The 26,853-nt window shown below is 40.3% G+C and overlaps 1 protein-coding gene and 1 long non-coding RNA gene across 10 annotated transcripts in view; one reads left to right on the top strand and one right to left on the bottom strand.

The window, feature by feature from the left end:
* Positions 1-26,853, top strand: part of nid2a (nidogen 2a (osteonidogen)) — a 115,966-nt gene that overhangs the window by 73,715 nt on the left and 15,398 nt on the right. For 4 of the 9 annotated variants that reach the window (XM_069917029.1, XM_069917030.1, XM_069917037.1 and 1 more), the window contains 8 exons: positions 3,006-3,245; positions 8,959-9,198; positions 11,963-12,202; positions 12,589-12,828; positions 14,176-14,415; positions 20,641-20,886; positions 25,259-25,318; positions 25,975-26,214. In XM_069917029.1, the coding sequence (XP_069773130.1) occupies positions 3,006-3,245; positions 8,959-9,198; positions 11,963-12,202; positions 12,589-12,828; positions 14,176-14,415; positions 20,641-20,886; positions 25,259-25,318; positions 25,975-26,214 (1,746 nt within the window). The remainder of the gene's footprint in view (positions 1-3,005; positions 3,246-8,958; positions 9,199-11,962; positions 12,203-12,588; positions 12,829-14,175; positions 14,416-20,640; positions 20,887-25,258; positions 25,319-25,974; positions 26,215-26,853) is intronic. The other 5 variants (XM_069917033.1, XM_069917031.1, XM_069917034.1 and 2 more) reach the window with 5 other exon arrangements.
* LOC138753708 (uncharacterized) lies at positions 21,223-22,709 on the bottom strand. Its single transcript, XR_011351376.1, has 3 exons — positions 22,617-22,709; positions 21,451-21,500; positions 21,223-21,362 (listed from the first exon to the last, which is right to left on the bottom strand). It is a non-coding gene; the product is annotated as an uncharacterized lncRNA (long non-coding RNA).

Genomic DNA, 26,853 nt, shown 5'->3' on the forward strand with positions numbered 1-26,853 from the left:
ATTCTAACTGGCTGCCTTCTAACTGATTAATCAATCTTCTATCCATGTTAATACATTTGCCATAATTCTGTGCATCCTTAGTAGTCTTTTAAACATCATCTTATCAAATGCCTGCTGGAAATCCAAGTGTACAATGTCCACTTACATACATCAGTTAACTCTTCAGCCTGTTTAATACAGGTAAAACAAGTCCAGTCTCTCCTGAAGACTATTCTTTGTTGGTGAATCTCCTCTGCAGCACAATCTCATCCTCCTTAGTGTGGCAACCAGAAGAACATACATTTCCCCAGCATTAACAAATGTTTTACAAAGCTGCAACATTGTTGCAGCTCAGATATTCTCTGCCACTCTCGATGAAAAGAAGCATTGTGTACATAACCTTCATTGTGTTATCTCGCTGAGCTGCCTGTTTCGAGGATCTCTGCATGCATCCCAAGACCCTCTATTCATCACCCATCCCTAGGATCCTACCGTTTGCTGTACATTGCTTATTAGTATTAAATATATATTCCACCCTGTTTGTTTATCTTGAGACATGTTTGTAACTTGTTTGTTTCCTTCCTTCCAACAAAAAGCATTCCTGTTGATGCTGCATGACCTGCTAAGTTTCTCCAACACTTTAATGTATTGCACAACAATCACAGCATCTCCAGACTTTCCTGTTTAACTTGACTTCCTATAGATGTTGTGTGACTTGCTGAGTTTCTCCAGCACCTTTGTGCATTGTGTTCTTATGGTGGCTTCTCCCAATGGTTTCATTGTACAGAATCTTTCCTGTCTGCTTTTCTAGCTTCTTTATTCTCTCTAAGCACTTCTTTTATTTAATCTTGGAAAATATATTTCTGAACTTTCAGAAAGAAGGAAAAGGTCAATGCAGTAGGTTCAAATTGAAAACCTGGCATAATTGGATCTGCAAAATTAAGTAAATCAGTACCTTATTTTTATTAATATGACCCGTTCTGGTATTCCTCTCTGCTTATTTTGCCTTTCTGATTAGATGGATTCCATATTTATTATTTTTTTCTCCCTATTTTACAGTACCATGAAAACTTGAATCCCAATTTAAATTTTCTTCTCAATGACATTCCACACAAGGAGCTTGCATTAATTGCAAAGATGGGCTGTGTGCCATGTTGTATATATTTAAAATGCTGTCTTGGATTTTTCCCTTAATACTGACAGTTGTCCACTCAGTCAACAAGCCGAATGATTACAATATAAAACATTTTCAGTTTTAATTAGTATTAGTTTTTGAAATTATGCCTTTGGATAAAGGAGATTATACTCAGTGTAAAGAATTTGCTAGATTTAAGTGGTCAAATGATGGAATTAAATATTTGGGGATTAAAGTTGATAATGATTTAAATAATTTGTATAAATTGAATTAGTTACCTTTACTTAATAAGATTAGAATGATTTAAATAGATGGTATGATTTGCCTATAACTTTAGTAGGTAGAGTTAATTGTATTAAAATGAATATTTTTCCAAGGGTTCAGTGTTTATTTAATCAATTCTTTGTTGGATTCCTTAAAATTTTTTTTAAGGATTTAAATTCGAATATTAGTAAGTTTTTTTGGAAATGGAAAATGGCAAGAGTTTGTTTTGAAAAATTGATTGGAAATTTGAATTAGGAGGTTTTCAACTTCCCCATTTTAAGAATTATTATAGAGCAGCTCAACGTAAATTTATTAATGGGATGTTTGATTTAGATACATTTCCAAGATTGGTTAAAATAGGAGAAAATTCTATGCAGGACTTTATTTATAAATGGAATTCAAAATTGTTAATAAGAATTAAAGATAAACTTATTTTGAGAGATTTGATTGAATTATGGAATAAAATAAATTATGAAATAGGTTGAAAAGATTGAATATCTCCTAAAATGCCTTTGAATCAAAATAGACCTCTTTTTTTATGAATAATGCATTTTTAAAATTTTTGAATCAATGGGAATTAAGAGAATATTATTTTGAAATTAATAAATTTATTACTTTTCAACGAATGAAAGAGAAATTTAATGTTCCTAATAATACTTTTTTATTATCAAGTTAGGGCTTTCTTGGTTGATAAGTTAGATTCATGATTTAATATTATCTAGTCAGAACAAATGAGAAATATTAATAAATAAGTTTATTTTGAAGATGTATAGATTACTTCAAAAATTTTCTCACCAGTTAAGAATTCATGAATTCAATAGGATGTTGATTTAAATAGACGAATCGATGAAAATGATTGAAGACAATTATGTAAAGAAAGTATGACAAAAATAATTAATGTTAGTTATAGATTAGTTCAATTTTTTTTACATCAATTATATTTATCTCCTCAAAAATTAAACAAGTTAAATTTAACATTGTCTGATTTATGTTTTAGATGTGGCCAGGAAGGTGTTTCTTTTTTTCCATTCTACTTGGGAGTGTACTAGGGTAAAGCCTTTCTGGTTACAGGTTAAAGATTTTTTGGAGAAAATACTAAAAGTTAAACTCCCACAGGATCCTATGTTCTTTTTGTTTGGTAATATTCAAGTGGTTAGTATTAAATTATGATTAACTATGTATAAGATTGAATTTTTACGATTGGCTTTAGCTATTTCTAGAAAATGCATAGCTATGGATGTGGATGTGGCATGCTGAATTACGCTCATGTATTCCACTTGAGAAAATAACAATTTATCTAATAAATAACATTTTTTTCTTGAAAATATGGAACCCATATTTAGAATATGTTGGTTTGAAGATGTAAGAGACTCTTGGTGGTGGGGGGGGGAGATCCTCCAATAACTCCATTATTATATGTATTGAATTAATAATTGTTATTGAGATTCTCCTTGTTTCTTTTTTTCTTTTATTAGATTAGGATTAGGAGAGATCAGGTTTTTTTTTATATATACCACATGTATTTCTTTTTAATGTATACTTATATGTATGGATGTGTTTTAAAATTCTTAAATAAAATGTTAAAAAAATTAACTTTTAAATGCCATTTCATTATTTAATTGATTAGTCGCTAATGAGCGCCCAAAGTCAACCTGTGAGCAGCACCAAGAACGAATAGAAGTAGAGGTGAGCCTGCGTGGGCCTCTTGTCGGACTCCACGTCCCTCAGTGTGATGAAGAGGGGAACTTCAGGCCGATGCAGTGTCACAGCAGCACAGGATACTGTTGGTGTGTATATGAAAACGGGCAGGAGGTTATAGGAACGAGGACAGCACCTGGAGCCAGTCAACCACGCTGTGGGCTGCCAGGTCAGTCAGGATTTAATATTAAACAAAGTGACTGTACTTGTAGCAAACATGAAAAATATCAAAGATATTTTAATTAGTTTGGGTGAGCTTTATATCATGGATTTTTCTGTGGTGATGTAGAATTAGAAATGGTAATGCAGCTCAGAGGGTAGCTGGAGTGGATGACCCACTGCATTAAACCTTAATTGTAAGAGTCAAGAAGCAGTTCATTCAGCCCAACTTGTTCACAATAACCAGATAGTCTATAAGAAGCCTTAACAGATCTTTGCACATTATTTGAATTCAATATATTCCACCTTCTCTTCCTTTCCATTACTATTTCTCTGGTGTCCATGTTTTCATCAAATTGTTTATTAGCGGCAAATGAATGCCCAAAGACTGCCTGACTCCACATCCCTCAGTGTGATGAGGAACAGAACTTCAGGATGCTTAACGATCTCCTCTGCTCCAGAGAAAACCCACCCAACCTATTCAGTCATCTGTAATCAAATCAGCAACATTCTGGTGAATCTCCTCTGCATCCTTTGTTGCACAGTAATGTCCTCTTGTGTGGCAACCAGAAAGAGCTCTGCACTATTCTCCAGATGTGGCCTAGCCAATGTTTCATAACTCAATCAAATTGGGGGGAAGTCACGTGATGGAGTAGTGGCCGGACAGTGAACTCCAGCCCTCTCCAAAAAAGTTGAAAAAAATAGAGGAAAGCACAAAGACACAAAAATAAAAATTAAAGCAAAGTGAATATAAAGGTGGAAAGAAGATGGCGATGAAAAAAGAAAAATCGAAACCAACGGTAAGAAGAGAGGAAGAGAAGACAACGGAAGAAGAAGGAGAAGGCCTTACCTGTTCGAAGAGGCCCGCGGTGGAGAGAGAAACCCGCTCCCTCAGGTCGGTAGAAAGTGGACTACAAAAATGGCTCGCTGAGCCGAGTAAAAGTGCGCAACCGCGCATGCAAAAAAACACACCGATGGGAGGGGCGACCAGCTGGGGAGTCGATCTCCACAGCCGGCAATGACAGCTACAGAACAGCAGCAGCAAGAGGAGAACATAGAAGACAACGAAAACAAGAAAGAAGAGAAGGAAAAGAAAACAAAGAAACAACAGATGGCCAACCCAGAGGAAGAAGAGGAAGAGTACAGTGAAATGGAAGAAGAAGGGAAAGGCAAGACAATGGATATACTTTCTCTTATTAAAGAATACATGGATTCATTTAAAGAATGGCAAGCACAAGAATTTAGTGATTTAAGAAGAAGATTGGATCCCCAGGATCTTAGGATGTCCAGAACTACAGCAAGAAATGGAAATAGAAAGGGCACATAGAGCATTGGCCTTTAAACCACAACCACAACAAAAGCCAAGATCCATTTTAGTAAAATTCCTAAGATATACTACAAGAGAAAAGGTACTGGAGAAAACAATGGAGAAAGTAAGAGAGGACAACAAGCCACTGGAGTACAAAGGGCAAAAAATTTTTATTTATCCAGATATAAGTTTTGAACTCCTGAAGAAGAGAAAGGAGTTCAATACAGCAAAGGCGATTTTATGGAAGAAAGGGTATAAATTTATACTAAAGCATCCAGCGGTATTGAAAATATTTATTCCAGGACAGCAAAACAGACTATTCTCGGATCCAGAGTTAGCACGAAAATTTGCAGAACAATTACAAAATAGACTGAGAGATGAAGACGTGTAATGAGAGTACAAAAGACTGCGAACTAAAAAGACGTGTGTATAGGACTATATACATATATAATATGTATATTACATAAGTGTATGTGCATTTAAAAGAAAATATATAGTGTATAGAGAAGAATTAATGAGGGAAAAAAAAGGGGAAGAGAGGAGTAAAGAGGGAATTTAGAGAGTGACCTTTGTTGTATATAAAAATTGAAATCTTTTCTGGGGGGGGCTGGGTAGGGAGAAATTACGGTCACTGCAAAATCAGTTGACGCTTGCGAGTGAATTTGCAAATCCAAATGGAGAGGGGAGATGTGGTTGCCCGACAAGGGATAATGGGCAACTCAGGAAGGGGAGGGGACAATGGGGTTAAAGAAATATTAGGTAGGAGAATAAGGGGAATGTTTGATGTGTTAAAAATGTTGTCTTATAAACTGTTCAAAGAAAGAAAGCAGAAATGCATGAGAAGGAAAGGTGATGATGAGGAAACGGAAGGGAAAGATAAACAAAGTATAAAATGGCTACATTAAACTATATGACTTTAAATATTAATGGAATACATAACCAAATCAAAAGGAAGAAACTGCTAAATTTATTGAAAAAAGAAAAAATTGATATTGCATTTATGCAAGAAACACATTTAACTGAAGTGGAGCACAAGAAATTAAAGAGAGATTGGATAGGACATGTAACGGCAGAGTCATATAACTCAAAAGCGAGAGGAGTGGCTATATTAATCAGTAAAAATGTACCAATTAAAATAGAAGAGGAAATAATAGATCCAGCAGGAAGATATGTAATGATAAAATGTCAGATATATTCGGAGTTTTGGAATTTATTTAATATATATTCGCCTAATGAAGAAGATCAAAAATTTATGCAGGATATTTTTCTGAAGATAGCAGATACGCAAGGGAATATATTAATAGGAGGGGATTTCAATCTCAATTTGGATTCAAACATAGATAAAACGGGGAATAAAATTAACAGAAAGAATAAAGTAACCAAATTTATAATTAAATCGATGCAAGAAATGCAACTTTTGGATATATGGAGGAAACAACACCCAAAGGAAAAGGAATATTCATATTATTCGGATAGACATAAAACATATTCAAGAATAGATTTATTCCTGTTATCAGCTTGTATCACCCTTGATATTGACAATAGAGTTAGAGGATATCCCTCCAAAAATGTATAGATGGAGATTAAACCCCATGCTACTTAAAAGACAGGATTTTAGAGAATTCATAGAAAGACAAATTAAAATGTATTTTGAAATAAATACGGAATCAGTGAAGGATAAGTTTATACTATGGGACGCAATGAAAGCGTTCATCAGAGGGCAAATAATAAGTTACGTAACTAAGATGAAGAAGGATTACAATCAGGAAACAGAACAGTTGGACTATTTAAAGGATAAAGTGGGAAGTAGTCTGAAGTTATCAGAAGGAAGCAATTTTGAATATCTGATTACAGACACAATGATAATTAAAAAATTTATAACAAACATGTATATCAAATTACAAGAAAAGGAGAATGAGGAAATAAATGATAAAACTAAACAAAAGTGGGAACAAGATCTAAACATAAAGATAAAAAAGGAAACATGGGAGAGGTTATGTTTAGGAACTATGAGAAATACAATAAATACGAGATTATGTATGATACAATATAATTGGATACATAGGTTATATATCACTCCTCAAAAGTTAAATAAATGGGATCCAACAGTATCTGACAGATGTTTTCGTTGTAAAAAAGAAATAGGAACAACAATTCATGCAATCTGGACTTGTGAAAAGGTGAAAAAATTTTGGGAAGATCTAAACCAGATATTAAATAAAATTACAGAAAGCAATATACCAAAAAACCCAGAGATCTTCCTCCTAAGTAACATAAAAAATAAAGAATTTGGACTTGATTTGGAGGGTGTACAAAAAAGATTTGTTAAGATAGCCCTAGCTGTAGCAAAAAAATGTATTATGTCAAACTGGAAATTAGAAGATAATTTGAAAATACAGCAGTGGTATATAGAAATGAATAAATGTATTCCATTAGAAAAAATAACATATAGTTTAAGAAATAATATAACATTATTTGAACAAATATGGGAGCCGTACATGGAATATAATAGAGAAAACCTGCCGGGTCATCTATCACCTAAAATGACAAAAGGAAAAGAGAATGGAAAGAATTGACTCAGTGGAAGTTATTGTTTGTTATTGTTGAGTGACAACATTGTTTGATGGGTTTGATGTATCTTGGACTAAGATTTTTGAATGGATGGAGGGGGAGGTGGGGAGGGGAGGAGGGAGGGGGGGGAGAAAACGACACTGTATATATTTGAAAGGAGAAATGTGTATATCTTGAATAATGTGATCCATAGTGTGAAAAATAAAAAATTTAAAAAAAACTCAGTCAAATTGCATCTGAACCTGGATATTCTGTGCCACTATCAATTCATCCTACATGTTGTATTCAGCTGTACTGCCACTCTCGGGATCTGTTCATATGCTCCAAGGTCCTTCTGTTCATCAGCATTCTAAAAAGCCCTAACATTCGCTGTACAGTCTATTCTTGTTTCTTATTGGTATTGATTGCCATTAAATGGATATTCCAGCTTGTTTATGTTTGTTTGGCCCTGTTCTCCTTCCTATAATTTGCCTCATTCCTCTTTCCCTCCAGTCATGCCTCCTCCTGTTGTTGCATTCTGCTTTTCTTCAAAGCTCTTCTACAAGCCACTTCTCTGACTTCCCTATTTTCACTAAATCACTTTGTTTATCCTTGGGTGGGGAGATTGTTTTTGTCTTTTAAGGTTCAGAATTAGACATAATAAGGAAACAAATCATTGCAATAGGTTTAAGTTAAAAAGGGATCCCATAGCTTATTGGGGGCAGCACAGTTAGTGCAACACTATCACTGTGCCAGTGACCTAGACTTGAATCTGACACTGTAAGGAATTTGTTCTCCTCGTGCCTGCATGAATTTTCTCCAGGTGCTCCATTTTCTCCCACCCTCCAAAATGTATGGGGTTATGGGTTAATTTGGGTGTATTTGGTTTAAATGACTGGTATTGGCTTTTACTGTGCTGTAAAAAAAAATCAGAATTAAGAAATTCAATGTTTTTTCTTGCCTGTATTTTTATCCCTTGTGATTAAATAGCTCTATATTTCTTATTTAGAAGTTTACGAAATCATGGGACTAGCTTGGTTGGCATGGACAAGTTGGGCCAAAGGCCAAGCTGTTAAACTCTCTGACATTGGCGAGACCGAATTTGGGAGTATTGTGCATATTTCTTTCTGGTCGTTGCTCCATGGAGAGGATGTGGTAGAGTTAGAAAGCATGCAGAAAAGATTTACCAGGATGTTGCCTGGGATTAAAGGCTGTAGTTACAAGGAGAGATTGGAGAGGCTGAGATTCCATTGGATGCTGAGAGGTGACCCTCATAGAGGTTTATAAAATTTATGAGGGGCATTAATAGGGTAGATAGTCTTTTTCTAAGGGTAGGGTTCTCTTAAACCAAAGCAAATGGGTTTATGCTGAAAGATGAAATATTTGAAGGAGATTTAATGAGCATGTTTCCACACAAAGGTGAGTACATTGAGCAGGCTGACAGGGGTGGTAGTAGAGCCAGGTATAATCACATAATTTAGAAAGCATTTGGATAGGTACATGGACCAGAAAGAAGTAGAGGGATATGGGCCAAGTGCAAGAAAATGTGTAGTGTAGATAGGCACTTGGTAGGCATAGATAAGTCTGGCACAAAGACCTTTATTGAATTTGTGGAACTCTGAAACAAAATCTTGAAATCTAATTTGTTTTCTTTCTAATGACATTCCAGTGCATCCTTGTTCTGCACTAGGAGTTTGCTACAGTTGTGAAAATAGGTTGAAAATTATTTAAAATGATGAACATTTCCCTCCAAAATGACTGTTGCCCACACAAAGATAATATCAAGAAATGTTGCTCTGCTTAATTTAAAATACTTTCACTATTGTAATAATTGTGAGAACTGTTTCTCTCTTTGATTTGCTAGCAGCCACTGAGCGCCCAAAGTCTGTCTGTGAGCAGCACCGAGAACGGATAGAAGCAAAGCTGAGGCAGCACGGGTCTCTTGTCAGACTCCACGTCCCTCAGTGTGATGAGGAAGGGAACTTCAGGCCAATACAGTGTCACAGCAGCACAAGATACTGCTGGTGTGTGTATGAAAATGGACAGGAAGTTCCAGGGACAAGGACACCACCTGGGACCAGTCAACCACGCTGTGGGCTGCCAGGTTAGTGAAGAATGTTATAAAGTAAAATGACCACTGTTGTGGCAAAAATAAGGAGTTCCAAGAATATTTAATTATTGTTGAGGTCGGGCTGATTTTTCAAATTGAAGAGGTGACTAGGAATGTGGATGAGGGTAGCGCGGTGGATGTTGTCTATATGGACTTCAGTAAGGCCTTTGATAAGGTACCACATGGAAGGTTAGTTAGGAAGGTGCAGTCTTTAGGTATAAATTTTGAGATAGTCAAATGGATTGAACATTAGCTGAAAGGGAGAGGCCAGAGAGTGGTAGTGGAAAATTGTCTGTCAGGTTGGAGGCCAGTGACCAGTGGTGTGCCTCAGGGATCTGTGTTGGGCCCATTGTTGTTTGTTATATACATTAATGATCTAGATGATGGGGTGGTGAATTGGATTAGTAAATATGCAGACGATACTAAGATAGGTGGAATAGTGGATAATGAAGAAGGTTTTCAAGGATTGCAGAGGGATTTGGGCTGCTTAGAAAAGTGGGCTGAGAAATGGCAGATGGAATTTAATGCTGATAAGTGTGAGGTGCTTCATTTTGGTAAGAAGAATCAGAACAGGACATACGTAGTAAATGGGAGAGCATTGATGAATACAGAAGAGCAGAAGGATTTAGGAGTAACGGTACATCGTTCCCTGAAGGTAGAAACTCATGTGAATAGGGTGGTGAAGAAGGCTTTTTAGTATGCTGGCCTTTATCAATTATTGCATGGAATATAGGAGTTGGCAAGTGATGTTGAGATGTATAAGGCGTTGGTGTGGTCTAATTTAGAGTTCTGTGTGCAGTTCTGGTCGCCTAATTATAGGAAGGATATAAACAGAGTGGAGAGAATGCAGAGAAGATTTACCAGAATGTTACCTGGGTTTAAGCATCTAGAGTACAGGGAGAGATTGGGCAGATTAGGTCTTTATTCCTTGGAGCATAGAAGGTTGAGAGGGGATTTGATAGAGGTATTTAAGATAATGAAAGGGATAGACAGAGTGGATGTGGATAGACTATTTCCGTTAAGAGTAGGAGAGATTGAAACAAGAGGACATGAGTTAAGGGGCAGAGGTTTAGAGGGACCATGAGGGGGAACTTCTTTACTCAGAGAGTGGTAGCGGTGTGGAATGAGCTTCCGGGAGAAATAGTGGCGGCAGAGTCAATTTTATTATTTAAAAAAAAAGCTGGACAGGTATATGGATGAGAAGAAGGTGGAGGGTTATGGTCATTGTGCAGGTAGGTGGGACTAGAGGGGAGTGTTTGGTTCGGTGCGGACTAGAAGGGCCTAATGGCCTGTTTCCGTGCTGTAATTGTTATATGTTATATATATGTTATATGTTATATATATATGTTATATGTTCATAGAAGCTGATTAACATGGTAATGAATGATTTGGCAGCGGTAATTTATTGTGCTTACAACATCTTTAAAACTACTATTTAAAGTTGTGTTCCAAGTACTGCTGGAAATGCTAGACCAAAGCTACATTCAAAAGGACTGGATCTCCTTCTGATGTTTCCCCCATCATTCCTATCAGTCTGTTTCATTAACTATTTTAGGATACCTTTTGCAGACTGCTCTTCCCCACTGCAGTTCCATTGCCTTTTGTGTTTGCTTCAAAGTAATTGATTTCTGATTTAAAGTTTCAGTCTTTGTAAAATGCCTGTGTGTCCCAAGATCAAGATTTGGAAATGTATGCAGTGAATAAATAGGCAATAAAATGTGGTAGAATTGAAGATGGAGCATTTGTAAAATAAAGAATGAAATACCAAAACAGCTTTTCTTTTGTTCCAATAGTCCAGTCTGTTTTCCTCTTGTGTTCAGCTGAATACTTCTTGTACTTTTCCCTGTAATTATCTTGTGACTTAAAATCTTTTTGTTCTTGACTGAAGTTGCCTTCCCAATCACATTGCAAGGAAAGAATGTTCGGTGTAATTGCATGTTGCTGAGCAAAATTCTTTTCATTCTCACACCAGAATGAAATTCCCCACAATTCCCCACAACCCTCGATAAAAATATGTATCCATTCAAATCTAAAATTGCAGCAGTTATGCCTCTACTGAGTTATACACCACTAGTTGAAAATATAAACTATTGGGTAGATAAAATACAGCTGATGCTAGAAGTCTGTAAACCAAGGTGCACAGAAATACAGTTGCCTTAATTAATGAAATTGTTGTTTTTCTAGAGAAAAGGTACTAATGACCATCTTATTCAGCTCCCTGTTATTCCACACATTTAACGCCATTTCCTGGTAGGATAGATTTATTGGAGTTATTCTGCGTACAATCCCCCTCAGAAATATTGGGAGGAGAACTTCGGGGACAACGTGGTCTTCTCAGCATACACAGACTTGAATGCCTGCAGTTAAGTGATCATTCTTTGCACCCTCTCATGCCGATTTATAATGACAATAATCTGACAATTGCCATTAGAAATGATGGTCTTCAATAATGTTTGCATTTCTCCACTGGCTTCAAATACGCAGGGCTTCATTATCCCTCTCGCACCTCTTGACTGAGCCAGTATAAGTTGTTGTCTCTGATCCTGGTCTCTCAAAAGTAGTATCCTGCAGAACTTGAACCAATGTGTTGTGGGAGAGCTGTCAACTTGCATGGTCATTTGTACCCTGCTCTGTGTTCATTTAGTGCACCTCTGAGGACACAGTAGAAATTTTAGCCAAACTTATCTCTTTATACCTTGCTTCCTTTGAGAGATTTGCAAGGTCTATTAGTAATTTAAAAAAAAACCAATTTTCTTAGCAGCCAATGAGCGCCCAAAGTCTGCTTGTGAGCAGCATCGAGAACGAGTAGAAGGGGAAATGAGCCTGCGTGGGACTCTTGTCGGACTCCACGTCCCTCAGTGTGATGAAGAGGGAAACTTCAGGCCGATGCAATGTCACAGCAGCACAGGATATTGCTGGTGTGTGTTTGAAAATGGACAGGAAGTTCCAGGGACGAGGACAGCACCTGGAACCAGTCAACCACGCTGTGGGCCTCAAGGTCAGTCAGGATTTAATATTGAACAAAATGACCATTCTTGTGGCAAACAAGAAATGTTGAAGAGATTTTAATTATTTTGAGTGAGTCTGTATTTCATGCAAGTCAATTATGTCACAGAATTTTCCATGGTGATGTTCAACCAGAAATGGTAATGCAGCACAGTGGGCAGCTGGAGTAGAGTGGATGACCCACTTCATCAAACTTGCAACACAGTCACGAAGCAGGCCCTTCAGCCCAACATCAAAGTGGTCTATCAGAGAACTTAAACAGGGCTTTGCACATTATTTATGAGTTCAATATATTCCACCTTTTATTCCTATCCACTTTTTCATTTTCCCTATTTCTATTTCTCTGGTGTCCATGTCTTCATCCAATTGTTTTATTAGCAGCAAACAAACTTCCAAAGTCTGTCTGTGAGCAGTACCGAGAACGGGTAGAAGCAGAAATGAGCCTGCGTGGGCCTCTTGTCGGACTCCACGTCCCTCAGTGTGATGAAGAGGGAAACTTCAGGCCGATGCAGTGTCACAGCAGCACAGGATATTGCTGGTGTGTGGATGAAAATGGACGGGTTGTTCCAGGGACAAGGACAGCACCTGGGGCTGGACAACCACATTGTGGGCTGCAAGGTCAGTCAGGTCTTTAACTATTCACGATTGGACATTGTATTTTCAGCCAAATATTAGGATTTGGAAAATCCATTTTTATTCTGAGTGGTCCTGATTTATAACTTGATAAACAAGCTGTGCACTGCCAAGAATAGCAAGTTGTGGCCCAATAAATAGATCAGAGTAAATATTTAAGGTTGGAAACAAAAGTTAAACAAATTAAAAAAAAAACAATTATTTCTTTGGGCATCTTTTCCTTTTCATGTCCTAACTGTGGTCTTTTTTTCTTTTCTGATTTGATATTTTGTATTTATTTAGATTTAAATAATCATCTTGTTACAAAACTTTTTTTTACCTTTGGTTATATTTAATGTTCAATTACAGTTGTGAAATGTTGTATAAAGTGATGACGACCAAATAAAGTTTTCTCCATTTTTGTATCATAGTACCTTTCTAGTTCTCTGCAAAATCTCTCAAAAGATTTAAAAAAAAAAATCTAAACCTTAGTGTTATGGCTGCAATGAACCATACTCTATTACATTCTGGTTAAAATACTAAATCCTGTTGCGTGCAAGAATGTCCTTGGAAGAGATTTAAATTTAGAATAAACTGGAGATGAAGCAAGGAGATCACTTGTGAAATGCTTCTGATGCTACTCAGAAGAGGTTCACTAGATTAATTTTGGAGATGAGTGGGTTGGCCTATGAGGAGAGACCTTGAACTATACTTGCTGGAATTAGGAGAGCAAGAGGGGATATTATAGAAATGTAAAATTATAGGAAATTTGTTTCCACTGGTAGGTGAGACTAGAACTAGGGGACACGGCCTCAGAATTTGGGGAGTAGATTTAGAATTGAAACAAAGAGGAACTGTTTTTCCCAGAGAGTAGCGGATCTATGTAATTCTCTGCCCAAGGAGGCAATTGAGCCTTGATGAAGCCCAAAACATTGGTTATGCGTTTTTAAAAGTTTGCTATATAAAGCACACTGTTTGACCTGCTTAGTTGCTCAAGCATTGTGTTTTTACTTCAATTACGGTGACTGCAGAATTTTGTGTTTTACTTCTGCCTCATTAAGACTGTTAGATTTTTGATTAGTAGGGGAATTAGGATTATACGGAAAAGGCAGGTAGGTGGAGCCATCCATGAGAAGATCAGCCATGATCTTATTTGATGGCAGAGCCAGCTTGAATGGCCACATGGCCAACTCCTGCTACCCTTTCTTATTTTCTGGCCAGTCTAAATCGGCATGATTAGGGAAATTGTATTTAAATCCTATAACTGATGGCAGGAAGAAGGGCTAATACAGGATTGAAGAAAATTTTGTTTGATTCGTAATAATTTCAAAACAATTTTATTTGTTTGGTTAGAAACCACTGAACGACCAAAGACTGCATGTGAACAGCATCGAGAGAGACTACAAGCAATATTGAACCTGCGTGGAACTCTTGTTGGATTCCACGTCCCACAGTGCGATGATGAAGGAAACTTCACCCCACTGCAATGTCAGAGCAGCACAGGGTACTGCTGGTGTGTCTATGAAAATGGACAGGAAGTTCTAGGGACTAGGACTCCACCTGGAGCTGATCAACCACGCTGTAGTCTGCCAGGTCAGTTAGATTTGTTGTTAAGCAAATTAAGTTCTCAAGGATTATTGTAAAAATTGAGTTTAAATTGATTTCTATTTTTAAGATAGCTGAATTCTCATGGAAAATTGATTAGGCTGTAGCGGCGGCTACACTGCTCCTGCAATAACACACGCAACCAGACGGGTTGAGCTCAGTGAGCAGACTAGTTTATTGCAGGCTGCTGGGCTGCACTTATACTCCCAGCCCAGATCTGGCTGAAAACCGCACTGGAGGGCGCTGACACCATCCAGGCGTCACGTGGTCCCCAAGCACGAGTTTCTGAGCCCCGAGCTGGAAGGAAGGGAAACCCCCGACGGCACCATTTTGGCCGGCTGCCTCACCGCATGGCTTGCAAGCGGGGCCAGTTCGCCTGCCTTGTGGTGAGCCGCCATACAGCCCCCCCCAGAACCGGCGGCAATGTCCTTTTTTGCCGGGTGGCCTTGCTTCTTGGGCTGGGCAATGACCATGGGCTCAGTGGAATCGAGGTGCGCTGGCTTCAGCCTGTCCATGGTAAACAGCTCATGCCTGCCGCCCAAGTCCAGCGTGAACATCGAACCGGAACGCTGTATAACCCTGTTCGACCCCTCGTACGGTCGCTGCAGAGGAGCCGCGGTCGGGCCCCACCGAACGAAAAAGAACTCCGTGGAAAGCAGCTCGCTAGGAACGTGAGATGGGCGGGTGCCATGCCTGGGCGGCGGTGGGGGTTCGAAGGAGTGCAAGCGTGCTCTGAGGTGAGGAAATAGTTCGTGCGGCGACGCTTGGGATTGTGAGGTGCGTTGATGAACTCACCAGGTAGTGTCAGCGGCACACCGTAGACCAGCTCAGCTGATGACACCTGCAGATCTTCCTTGGGTGTGGAGCAGAAGGCCAGGAGCACCCAAGGCAATTCGTCCATCCAGTCGGAACCGGCGAGGTGGGCCATGAGCGCCGACTTAAGGTGGCGGTGCAGACGTTCGACCAGTCCATTGGCCTGCGGGTGGTAGGCCATGGTGCGGTGTAGCTGTATCACCATCCTGTTGGCGAGCTGTACCCAGAGTGCAGATGTGAACTGGGCACCCCAATCGCTGGTGAGGTGAGCCAGGACGCCGAACCGGATGACCCAACCATGCAACAGGGCTCGGGAGCAGGAGTCAGTGGAGGCATCTGGCATCGGAATCACCTCGGGCCAGAGACTGGTGTAGTCCACCACTGTAAACAGGTAACAGTTGCCCCAGGAAACGGGTAAGGGCCTGACAATGTCCATGTGAATGTGGCTGAACCATTCCCAAACATACTCCAACTCCTGTACGGGCGCCCTGGTGTGCCTGTTCACCTTGGACGTCTGGCAATGGGTGCATATTCTGGCCCAACCTGCGATCTGCTTCCGCAGCCCATGCCATCAAACAGTTCTGCCACCATCTGGACCGTGGACCTGATGGACAGATGTGAAAGGTCGTGGATGTGACGGAAGACCTGCCTGCGCCACTGCCGTGGAACCACTGGCCGTGGGGTGCCCAAGGAGATATCGCACAGGATGGTGCCTTCGTCACTCGGAGTCAGGAGGCCTCGAAACTGCAGGCTGGTGATGGTGGTCTTGAAGGCTCTCGTCTCCTCATCAGCTTCCTGGTCCTGGGCGAGCTGGTCGAAGTCGAGGCCGGGCGTCAGCGCACAGATGGCTGGTCATGAGAGTGCATCGGCAACCACATTGTCCTTCCCCGCCTTGTGCCGAATGTCAGTGGTAAACTCTGACACGAAGGAGAGGTGATGCTGCTGGCGGGCTGACCAGGGATCCTTTGCCATCGCGAGCGCCTGGGTGAGGGGTTTGTGGTCGGTGAAGATGGTAAAAGTCCTCCCCTCCAAAAAATAGCAGAAATGCCGTACCGCCAGGTACATGCCCAGTAACACGCGGTCGAAGGCAATATACTTGCGTTCTGGCGGGCGGAGCAGGCGGCTGAAGAATGCCAACGGCTTCCAATGTCCATTCACCTGCTGCTCCAGGAGAGCACCTACGGGTGTGGCAGAGGCATTGACAGAGAGTGCCATATGCAGGTTGATGTGCGGGTGGGCAAGCATGGCGACCTTCGCGGGGGTGTCCTTGGTGGCCTCGAATGCGGTGCAGGCTTCTGGGTTCCAAGCTTGGCTGTGATAAGGGCGAACAGTGGCTGCATGATGCGCACAGCTCCCGAGATGAAGCGGTTGTAAAAGTTGACCATACCCGCGAACTCCTACAGCCCCTTGAGGCTGTTCAGGCGTGGGAACTCCCTGATAGCGGCAACCTTCGCAGCGGCGGGCGTGGCTTCTTCGGCCGTGATATTATGGCCCAGGAACTGCATGGACTCTTTCCCGAACTGGCACTTGGCCAGGTTGATGGTAAGGCCGAAGTCGGCCAGCCAGGAGAAAAGGGCACATAGATGGACCTTGTGTTGCGCCCAATCCCTGCTGGCGATGAGGATGTCGTCTAAGTAAATGAGGATGAAATCTAGGTCCATGCCCACTGAGTCCACGAGGTGCTGGAAGGTCTGAGCGGCGTTCTTGAGTCCGAATAGTCAGCACAGGAATTCGAACAGGCCAAAGGGGGTGATGATGGCCGTCTTGGGTATGTCCTCAGGGTGCACCAGGATCTGGTGATATCCGTACACCAGGTCAACCTTGGAGAAGACCCTCGCACCATGCAGGTTGGCCGTAAAGTCCTGGATGTGAAGGATGGAGTAACGGTCAGGAATGGTTGCCTCGTTGAGCCGTCGATAGTCTCCGCAGGGACGCCAGCCGCCGGAGGTTTTCAAGACCAGGTGGAGCGGCGAGGCCCACAGGCTGTCAGACCGCCGAATGATCCCCAGCCCTGACAGGTGCGAAAACTCCTCCTTCGCTACCTGGAGCTTGTCAGGTGGAAGCCGGCATGCCTTGGCATGAACCGGCGGGCCCTGGGTGGGGATGTGGTGGAACACCCCGTGGCGCAGTGAGGCAGTGGAGAACTGTGGCTTGAGGAGTGTTGGGAACTCATCCAAGATCTGATGGAACTTGTCTCTGGGCGTACTGATCGTGGCCATCTGCGGTTGCTCTGAGTGGGAGGCATCGAGGCGAACGGCCTAGAAGGTTCGGGCGTCCACCAGGCACCTATCTCAAATGTACACCAGAAGTCCATGTGTGAGGAGGAAGTCTGCACCCAGGATGGCAGTCGGGGGGGGGACAAGATGGTGAACCTCCATGCGAAATTCCGTTGGCCAATCTGGAAGTGGACTGTTTTGTCTCTATATGTCCGGATTGCCATTGTGTTGGCTGCACGGAGGGGAGGTCCATGAGGTCAGTTCTTGGATTCGATGGCCATGGCCGGGATGACACTGATCTGGGCTCCACTGTCAATGAGGAACAACCAGCCGCTGACTGAGTCCCGAAGGTAGAGAAGGCTGTGTCTTTGGCCAGCCGCCGCAGCCATTAACAGCGGCCAGCCTGGTTGTTTCCCTTGGCTCCCCAGCGATGGTGGTAGAAGCAGAGGCCTGAAGCGGATGCTGTGGGCTTGGTTATGCTCTTGGAGGCCCCTGAAGGGGCTGAGTGCTCTACCGCAGTGCTAGGGGTGGGCTTGGCGTGGTCTTGCCCATGACCGTGCCTTGTGACCCGCTGGACCACTGAGCCTTCCGAGAATCGTGCAAACCATAGCTCTTGGGCCTTCTGGGCCACCTTCCTCGGGTCAGTGAAGCTTTCCTGAACCAACAGATGTCCCCAGGCATATGTTCGAGGAAGATGCACTCGAAAAGTGGGCAGTTGGCGTGCTCACCCATGAGCCCGAGCATCTCGTCCATCAGTTCCATTGGGGACCTGTCCCCCAGGGTGTCGAGGTGCAGCACCCGAGCGGCACGCTGGTGGCTGGATAGTCCGAGGAACCCGGTAAGCACTCGCTTGATGGTCTCATACTTGTCCTTGGCGGGTGGGTGCTGAACAAGGTGCAGCACACGTCTGGCAGTGGCCTGGTCCAGGGCAGCGACCACATGGTAGAATTTGGTCGTGTCGGACGAAATCTGGCGGAGGTGAAACTGGGCTTTCTCGAGGCCAAACCAGGTCTCCAGCTCCTGAACCCAGAATTCAGGCAGTTTCATGGCTATAGGGCTGATCACAGGCTCGCTCATGATGGGCTCAAAGAAGTTTGAACCAGTCGGGATCACCAATTATAGCGGCGGCTACACTGCTCCTGCAATAACACACGCAACCAGATGGGTGAGCTCGGTGAGCAGACTAGTTTTTTGCGGGCTACTGGGCTGCACTTATACTCCCAGCCCGGACCTGGCTGAGAACCGCACTGGAGGGCAGTGATGTCGCCTGGGCATCACGTGGTCCCCAAGCGCGAGTTTCTGAGCCCCAAGCTGGGGAAACCCCCGATGGCGCCATTTTGGCCGGCTGACCCGCTGCATGGCTTACAAGTGGGGCCGGTTCGCCTGCCCTGTGGTGAGCCGCCACAAGTCATTGAAAATCTGGTATAAAAGCATTTCTTGTTGAAGGTGTCCAGTCCAAAACGTCATTCATTCTTTTTCTCCCATGATGCGGCTCGAATTATTGACTTCTAACAGATTTGTACTTTGTTCCTGATTCAAATGTCTGCAGTCTCTCGTGTATCCCAATTCCACACCTTCATATGAGTTCAGCTGGGGCAGGTGATCTGGTGTCCTGCATTCCTTTCCAGGGAGGGTTTGTGTTTTGACATTATTTGCTGGGGGTGGGGTGGGTGGTGGGTGGGTGTTGAGGAAAGAAATTTAATCTCCACTTGATGACTTCTAGGCCTTGTAATTTGTTTATCACTGTCAGCTGTCAGGGCGCCCAGTGGCCGCCCAGCTGAAATCACTCAGCTCTTCAGGCATTATCTGTGGAATAGAAAAACTGTTACTATTTTAGGTAGATGACCATTCATCGAAACTGGGTAAGAGAGAAAAATGTGGTTTAAGTTGTAGAGAAATGAAGAGAACACTGCAAGATAGAGTCTAGCAGTGTTCAGATTACAGAGCTTTTTGCATCATCTAATGAAGAAATGAATGAGGTCTATTAGGGAGAAGGGTATAAAATAAAGAAAGCTGCTGGAGAACATTGAATATCAAAGGCAAAAGAAAATGCTGGAAATGGTCAACAGACCAGGGTGCATTGATTATTGGTATAGAAAGATTACCTTAAAGTTAAACTGGTCAGTTCTAACAGAAAGAAATGGCTGGTAAGCTGAAATTGTTGAGTTTGGAATTCCCATGGGCTACCTTGATCCTAAATGAAAGATGAACTGCATTCTTTTAAGCTTGCATTAGCTTCATTTGAACAGTGTAGGAAGACAAAGAATGGTTGGTGGCGAGTTACTCCTGGCCCCTCGTCTCTTAATGATGCATTTTTCCTGCTGTGGATCAAATGGTGGGATAAGTAATAGTGCCTCCCCCACCCCCTTCATTTATCAGCAGCTGGGCCAATATCGGTTGATGTCCCAGAGATGCCTCCTGCCTATCTGAGATATATATCAGAACAAACTCCAGCAAATGCGTCAATGTCCTCTGGTATTTGCTACTCCCACCCTGAGAAAAAAAATGCTGGCTGTCTACCTCGGAGTCACTCTCATCTTTCTTCACTCCATTTGGCCAGATGTCCTTCTATCCCATGTGCCCTAACCTTCCATACCAACCTACACTACTAAAATTCACATAAATAACATCAACTGCCTGGCCTTTGTCTATCATGTTTGTCACTGTGGTAAACTACTGTAATGTATAATTATCTGGTAGAGCATGCCTTTTGGCCGGTTATACCTGTGGCAACTCCGTGCAGGACAGCCTAACAGGGAGGATATGCTATATTCTCAAGTGGTGCATCAATCACCTCTTTAAAATAAAACTCTTTATCAAATTTGTAAGACATGATTTCCCATCGACAATCCATGTTGTCTCTCCTTAGTTTTCCCTTTGACTGGATCCCCCTTCAGAGCCAAGAGTCAATAATGGCAATAGTTGAAAGCAAACACTTCAACTGCTTTATTAAAGAAATCGGAGTGCTGCAGATTTTAATCAAGCACAGCGTTCTCACAGGAGGTGCCAACTGAGTCCAGAGGGGTTGAGTAGTTCTTCACAGGATGAACTATATTTAAGAAAATCAGGATTATCAATACTTTTTGCACTTAAAACATATTGGCTGGAATGTACTTTTTATATTCTGCAGCAAGAGATGTTACACAACCTTCTTTGAAAAGTTTATTTATTTATTTTTGTCCAGCACCCACGGAACCCCCAAAGTCTGCCTGTGAGCAGCAGCGAGAACTGATAAAAACAGAGATGAGCCAGCATGGATCTCAGCCTTTGATTGGGCTCCACACTCCTCAGTGTGATGAAGCAGGGAACTTCAGGCCACTGCAGTGTCATGGCAGCACAGGGCACTGCTGGTGTGTGGATGAAAACGGACAGGAGGTTCTCGGGTCAAGGACACCACCAGGAAATGGTCAACCACACTGTGGACAGATAGGTCAATTATATTATAAATATGCAAAATGACCACTGTTGTGAGAAAAATGACTTCAAAAAGATGTTACTTATTGTAAATGTGTATTTCATGGAAGTTGATTAACATGGCAATGAATGATTTGAGTAGAGGTCTGTCTCTCCTTCCAACTGTTTTCCCCATCTTTCCTAACAGTCTGTTCTATTGCAAACTTTTTTAGAATTCCTCTTGCATTCTTATGTCTACAGATTGCTCTTTTCCACTGCTGTTTCACTGGTTTCCATGTTTTCATGAAAGTAATTCATCTCTTATTCAAAGTTTCAAACTTTGCAAAACTTTTGTATCTTGCAAGACCAGGAGTCAGAAATATGTGGTGAGTAAATTAGAATTTATAACTGAAAGAATGAAACACCAAAACAAAATCCTTTTGTTTAATGTCCAGTCTGCTTTTCTCTCCTTCCTGTTTTCTGCATTGCTTGTATTCTTCTCAGTCAGTAATCCTATGATTTAAAAATATTTATTCTTGATTCAAATTATCTTTCAATCACGATGAGATGAGAATCTTCTGCACAATCACATTTCACTTACCAGGATTAAAATTCTGCAGGATCCCTGTGCAATAAGTTTTTCATAATAAGCTACAAACAAAAATATTGCATTGAGAAAATTATTACAATCTAAAGTTATTGTGGCAGTTTATGAAAATATAAATTGTGTTGGGTCGATGTTGCCTGGGTGGTGAGGATCTAATTTGGTGATGAATTAAAAATATTGTTTAAAAATGTTGGAACCAAAATACATTGATTCAGGGCTAGTTTCTTTTCTGTAAGCTGAGTTACCTGGAAATTCAATTGTCTTAAGGTACTGAAAATTGCTCCCACCTCCCCCTTTCCCGCAGGTTCTAAAGTTCGTGTGCGATCTGTTTCCTATCACTCCAATCATTTGTTATTTCCTGTTGTGAGTCTCCCTGTTACACCAGTGAGATTTCTCTCTTGAGTCATTCCCCATGCAATTCCTCTTGGGGGTATTGGGAGGAGAACAGACCAGCTGCTCCAGAAATGCCTGTCAAAGGGCCCTCCTGGAACATGGCCTTTTCACCATACTCTACCTGGGAGGCAAGTTGTTGGGTCCCTCGCGCACCTATTTGCAGTAACATCAACCTACAATCCCTGTGAATAATGTTGGTCTTCATTTTGCCTTTTGCCAAATGTACTCTGCAGAATACATATGCAATGTCACTCCCCTACCCCAGCCCCCACTCTCGTGGTAACCTCCTCCATCTGTGCTTTTACCTTTACTACCTGAATGTGTCTAGTATCCTAACTCTGCTTGGCCCCTCCACCACCCTTTCCCCACTTTCTATGCTTGCCATCTCCCCTTCCCACTTTAATCTTGATAAAGGGTCTCGACCCAAAACGCTGACTGACCAGTTCTCACCGTTGATTCTGCCTGACCCACTGAGTACCTTCAGCTTCCTGCTTGCCTTTCACTCACTAGGATTCCTAACAAACATGGAACATAACAGCACAGTACAGGCCCTTCAGCCCACGATGTTGTACTGACCTATATATAGCTTAAAAAAAGAAACCCTCCCTACCTCATCATCCCCTATTTTTTTCTTCATCTATGTGCCTGTCTAACCTGTGTAAGAGTCTTAAATGCCCCTATTTATTCTAGCTTCCACCACCACCCTTGGCAATGCATTCCAGGCACCCACAATTCTCTGTGTGTGTTTATATATAAAAAAAGCTTACCCTTGAAGTCTCCCCTAAATTTTCTTCCCTTAACTTTGTACAGATTTCCCCTGGTGTTTACTCGTGGGCTGAAATAGCCTGTTAATGTGCTGTATGTCTAAATTTAAAATAAAATGAACTTTTAGTGATTGTAATTCCAAGTTATCTAAACTGATTATTCGCTAACTTAAAAGAGAAATTAGAATATTGTAAAGACGACTCATTTAGGGGTAATAATTCTCTCTTATGGAGATTTATTTTATAACCTGAGAACTGGTCCATATGAGCAAATAATATATATATGGTATAGAAACCTCTGGGTTTGAAATGGAAAGCAAAAGGTAATTTGCATATAAAGAGACTTTATGTTCAGTACCTTCCTAATTAATCCTGAAAAATCTTTACACTTCCGTAAAGCTATAACAAGAGGTTCTAATACCAAATCAAAATGCAACATCCTTAAAGGGCAACCATGCTGAGTTCCCCAAAATGTTTGATTATTGTGAGTTGGTATGAATTGTGGCCATGGGACATAAATATAATAATTTAACCCATTTAATAAAATCTGGGCCAAAATTAAACTTTTTAAAAATAGCAAAAAGATAGTCCCATTCCACCTGATCAAAAGCCTTTGCGGTGTCTAAAGAAAGAACCCATTCTTTTTTAAATATTTTATTAAAAATTTTAAATCACATAGAAAGGTACATATATATAAATGTATTGATATCAATTAGAAAGAACACATTTAAGAGCTGAAGTAGAGGGTAAATATAAAATGTTCAATAATCGATGTATATTGTAATAAGAATAATGATTTTTAATAAAACCCATTTGATCCAGATCAATAATTAAAGGTTAAAAATATTCTTTAATCTACGGCCAAAATTTTAGGTAATATTTTCATATTAAGAAATTAAATAGGTCTGAACAAAACACATTCAACAGGATCTTTCCCTTTTTCAAAATAAGAGAAATACAAGCCTCATTAAAAGGCTTCCTGTCTTCAGAAGATTCATCTAACTCCGAACAAGTAAGGTACAAGCCATTTGAAGAAAGATTTATAAAATTCGACTGGATAACTATCTGGTCCTGGCAATTTACTGGAGAGTTATAAGAATTTATGGAAGAAAAATTTTTTTTGCAACAATTAATCAGACTAAAGTTATATTATTGGATGGTCACCCTTGCCCATTACTAAGATAGGATGTATTAATATGATTAGAATTAGTAGATTATTAAAATTTTTATCTTTTCCAATCTATACCAATTTTTATCCCTAAATCTCTTTTTGATTCACTGGGCTCATTTTTTTTTTGATATATGGCAAGGAAAATAACCTCATTCAAATAAAGCACACCTTCAAAAAACAAAAAAATGTGGGGGACTGTCACTTCCAAATTGGGCAGTCAATATATGTAATTTTCTTCTTTTATTAAAATTTAATAAATTAGTTGACTGCCCTTCTTAGGTGTAAATGGAACTGAATTTTTCTTTTAAAAAAAAAAATCTATGCATCAATCCTAGGGTTCTTTATATCTTTTACTAAATTAACGAGTAATCTGATAATGAGACATAGGTTGAGAATATGGGCACAATTTAGAAAATATTTTGTAGTCAATAGTTTTTCTCCAGTTAGTCCTATTATAACTAATCATCTTTTTTCTTTACTATCTTTGTTAGATGCAGGTTTCAGAGAGAGGTGTAGACTGGGGATTAATAATTTCAAATATCTTTATATTCAAGATAATTTAGCTTCTTTTGAAAAAATTGAGGGTAAAATTTAAATTACTCAATAGTTTTTTTTTCAGATATCTACAAGTCAGACCTTTTGTTCAGTCCAAGCTTTCTCATTTTCCACATATTTTTGGAAACAAACATTCTTGATTCACTTTTTGACTTTCAGTTTTTCCAAAGAGGCTCAATATCAATTATTTATAGTGATTTGATGGATCTTAGAACAGTTTTCCTAGTTAAGATCAAGAGTGATTGGGAGCATAATTTGGATTTGTCACTTCCAGATGAAGACTGGAACATTGTTCTAAATTTGATTAATGAATCCTCATTTTGTGCACGACATTGTTTGTTGCAATTTAAGTTGTACATTGAGTACTTATTTCAAAAGTTATGCTATCTTGCTATTATTCTGATATTGATCCATTATGTGATAAATGTAAAATTTGTGAAGCTTCATTTTTGGAAAAATTACTTTCAAACTTTATCAGTCATTTTTAAGGTCAAATTAGAACCTGCCCCTTAAGTTGCTCTATTTGGATTTTCTCAAGAAGAGGAAATATCACTGACTTCATCTCCAAAGCGAATTTTACTGTTGATATCTAGACTGGCAAATCATACTCACTGGTTACAGGAAATTGTGTCCTTCCTAAGTTTAGAAGAATTTAGGCATAATGTTAAAGATGTCAAGGTGAACTTTTATAAGACGTGGGGCACATTCATGGAGTATTACCATAATTTAAACAATCAGGGTGAATGTGCAAGTTTGCCTTGTATAGAGGGAGGGGTTTGATCATTAAGGGTTTTTTTCCTTTTTGTTTTTTAAATACCTTGATATAACTGGTTTGAGTTGGAAGGGTGCACACAATTTGCTCTACGTACGATCAAGATTTTATTTGAAATATACAAATTATTTGTCTTTTCTTATATAGGTAGTCCCCGACTTACAACTGTAATTGGGACTGAAGGATTGGTTGTAACTCGGATTGGACGTAAGTCAGATTTCCCCCACCGTGCATGGCTTAATGAGGTCTTAAAGCAATTAAAAAGAGATTTTCATCAAATGAACTTTTAATGAAAAATGTCAACTTATGTACAATACCTTTTATAAAGATACTCAACATATGCATTTCTAGTAAATAATAAAGAAACTCCACATTTACAGGGGCGGTTGGGCTGCCGCTGGGAGCAGGGACAGTCTGTTTACTAAAAATTAATTTGTGTTTTAATTTCAACTGTAACTACAGCCATTTATTGAAACCACAATTTAGCGTGGTCCCACTTTTATTGTGATGTGAGATTTTTGACCCAAACTATCGCATTATAATGGGGTTCGACCGTATACAGTAGTTTAATACAAAATATGTTCTTGTACAGTAGTTTTAAGAAAGATTAAAAAAAATTTTTGGCTATATATGCAGATGGACGTTAACTTGCGGAAGTCAAGGACTACCTGTATTCCATCTTGTATATTGGATTTTTTTAATTAAACAATAAAGATATTTTAAAAGGAAAATAAATTTTTAAAAAATTAATCCTCTCATTCTTCGCTTGTCCACTCTGGATGAACAAGAGCAAATGTTTCATTAATTACTTTGAAGTTTCAACTTGTAATACTACTTGTTTCAAAACAAATCTATTTTATTAGCAGTCAGTGAGCACCCAAAGACTGCCTGTGAGCAGCATCGAGAACGGGTAGAAGCAGAAGTGAGCCTACGGGGGCCTCTTGTTGGACTCCACGTTCCTCAGTGTGATGAAGAGGGGAACTTCAGGCCAATGCAGTGTCACAGCAGCACAGGATACTGCTGGTGTGTGTACGAAAACGGACAGGAAGTTATAGGAACGAGGACAGCACCTGGGACAGGTCAACCACGCTGTGGGCTGCCAGGTTAGTCAGGAATTTTAGGCAAAATTTCAGTATTGTTGAAAAATGAAAGTTAAAGGTTTGTCTGTGCTGAATCTAACTTAAAACCTAATATAACTTGAAGCCATGTGCAATTTCCACAAAAGCTAATTATCAGGGGAAAAAAATTATTTGACATCTAATATTTCTTTAACTGCCAAGTGGTAGCCTTGAAAGGATCCAGTACAAAACATGACCATTCTTTTTCTTCCACTGATGTGGCCCAACCCACTGAGTTCCTCCAGCAGATTGTGTTTTTGCCTCACAGATATGTTTGGCATGGAGCTAAGTATTATTCGTTTAAAATCACTGCTATAATTACATTAATTTTCAGCTGATAATTCTAGTTCCTCTTTTGATTATGCAATTCATCTGTTTAAATGTTCAATTTTCTAGTTCCCTCCTTGTGAATTGAATGCTGTTTGCCTTTCTTGCATATTCTAATTTATGATTTTGTGGCCTTAACGGTTCTTTCCAAGTTCTTGCAGTAGTGAAAAAGAAACACAAAGCTATGTAGAATGCTAAATACAACAAAAATTGAAAATATAAATGTGTGATGAGTACAGTTTTGTTTGTGGAATTTAGAGAACTGAAATAGAAGATCACATGTATTGTAATGAAATA

This window comes from Narcine bancroftii, chromosome 2 (assembly GCF_036971445.1).
Source record: "Narcine bancroftii isolate sNarBan1 chromosome 2, sNarBan1.hap1, whole genome shotgun sequence".
Taxonomy (NCBI): Eukaryota; Metazoa; Chordata; class Chondrichthyes; order Torpediniformes; family Narcinidae; genus Narcine; species Narcine bancroftii.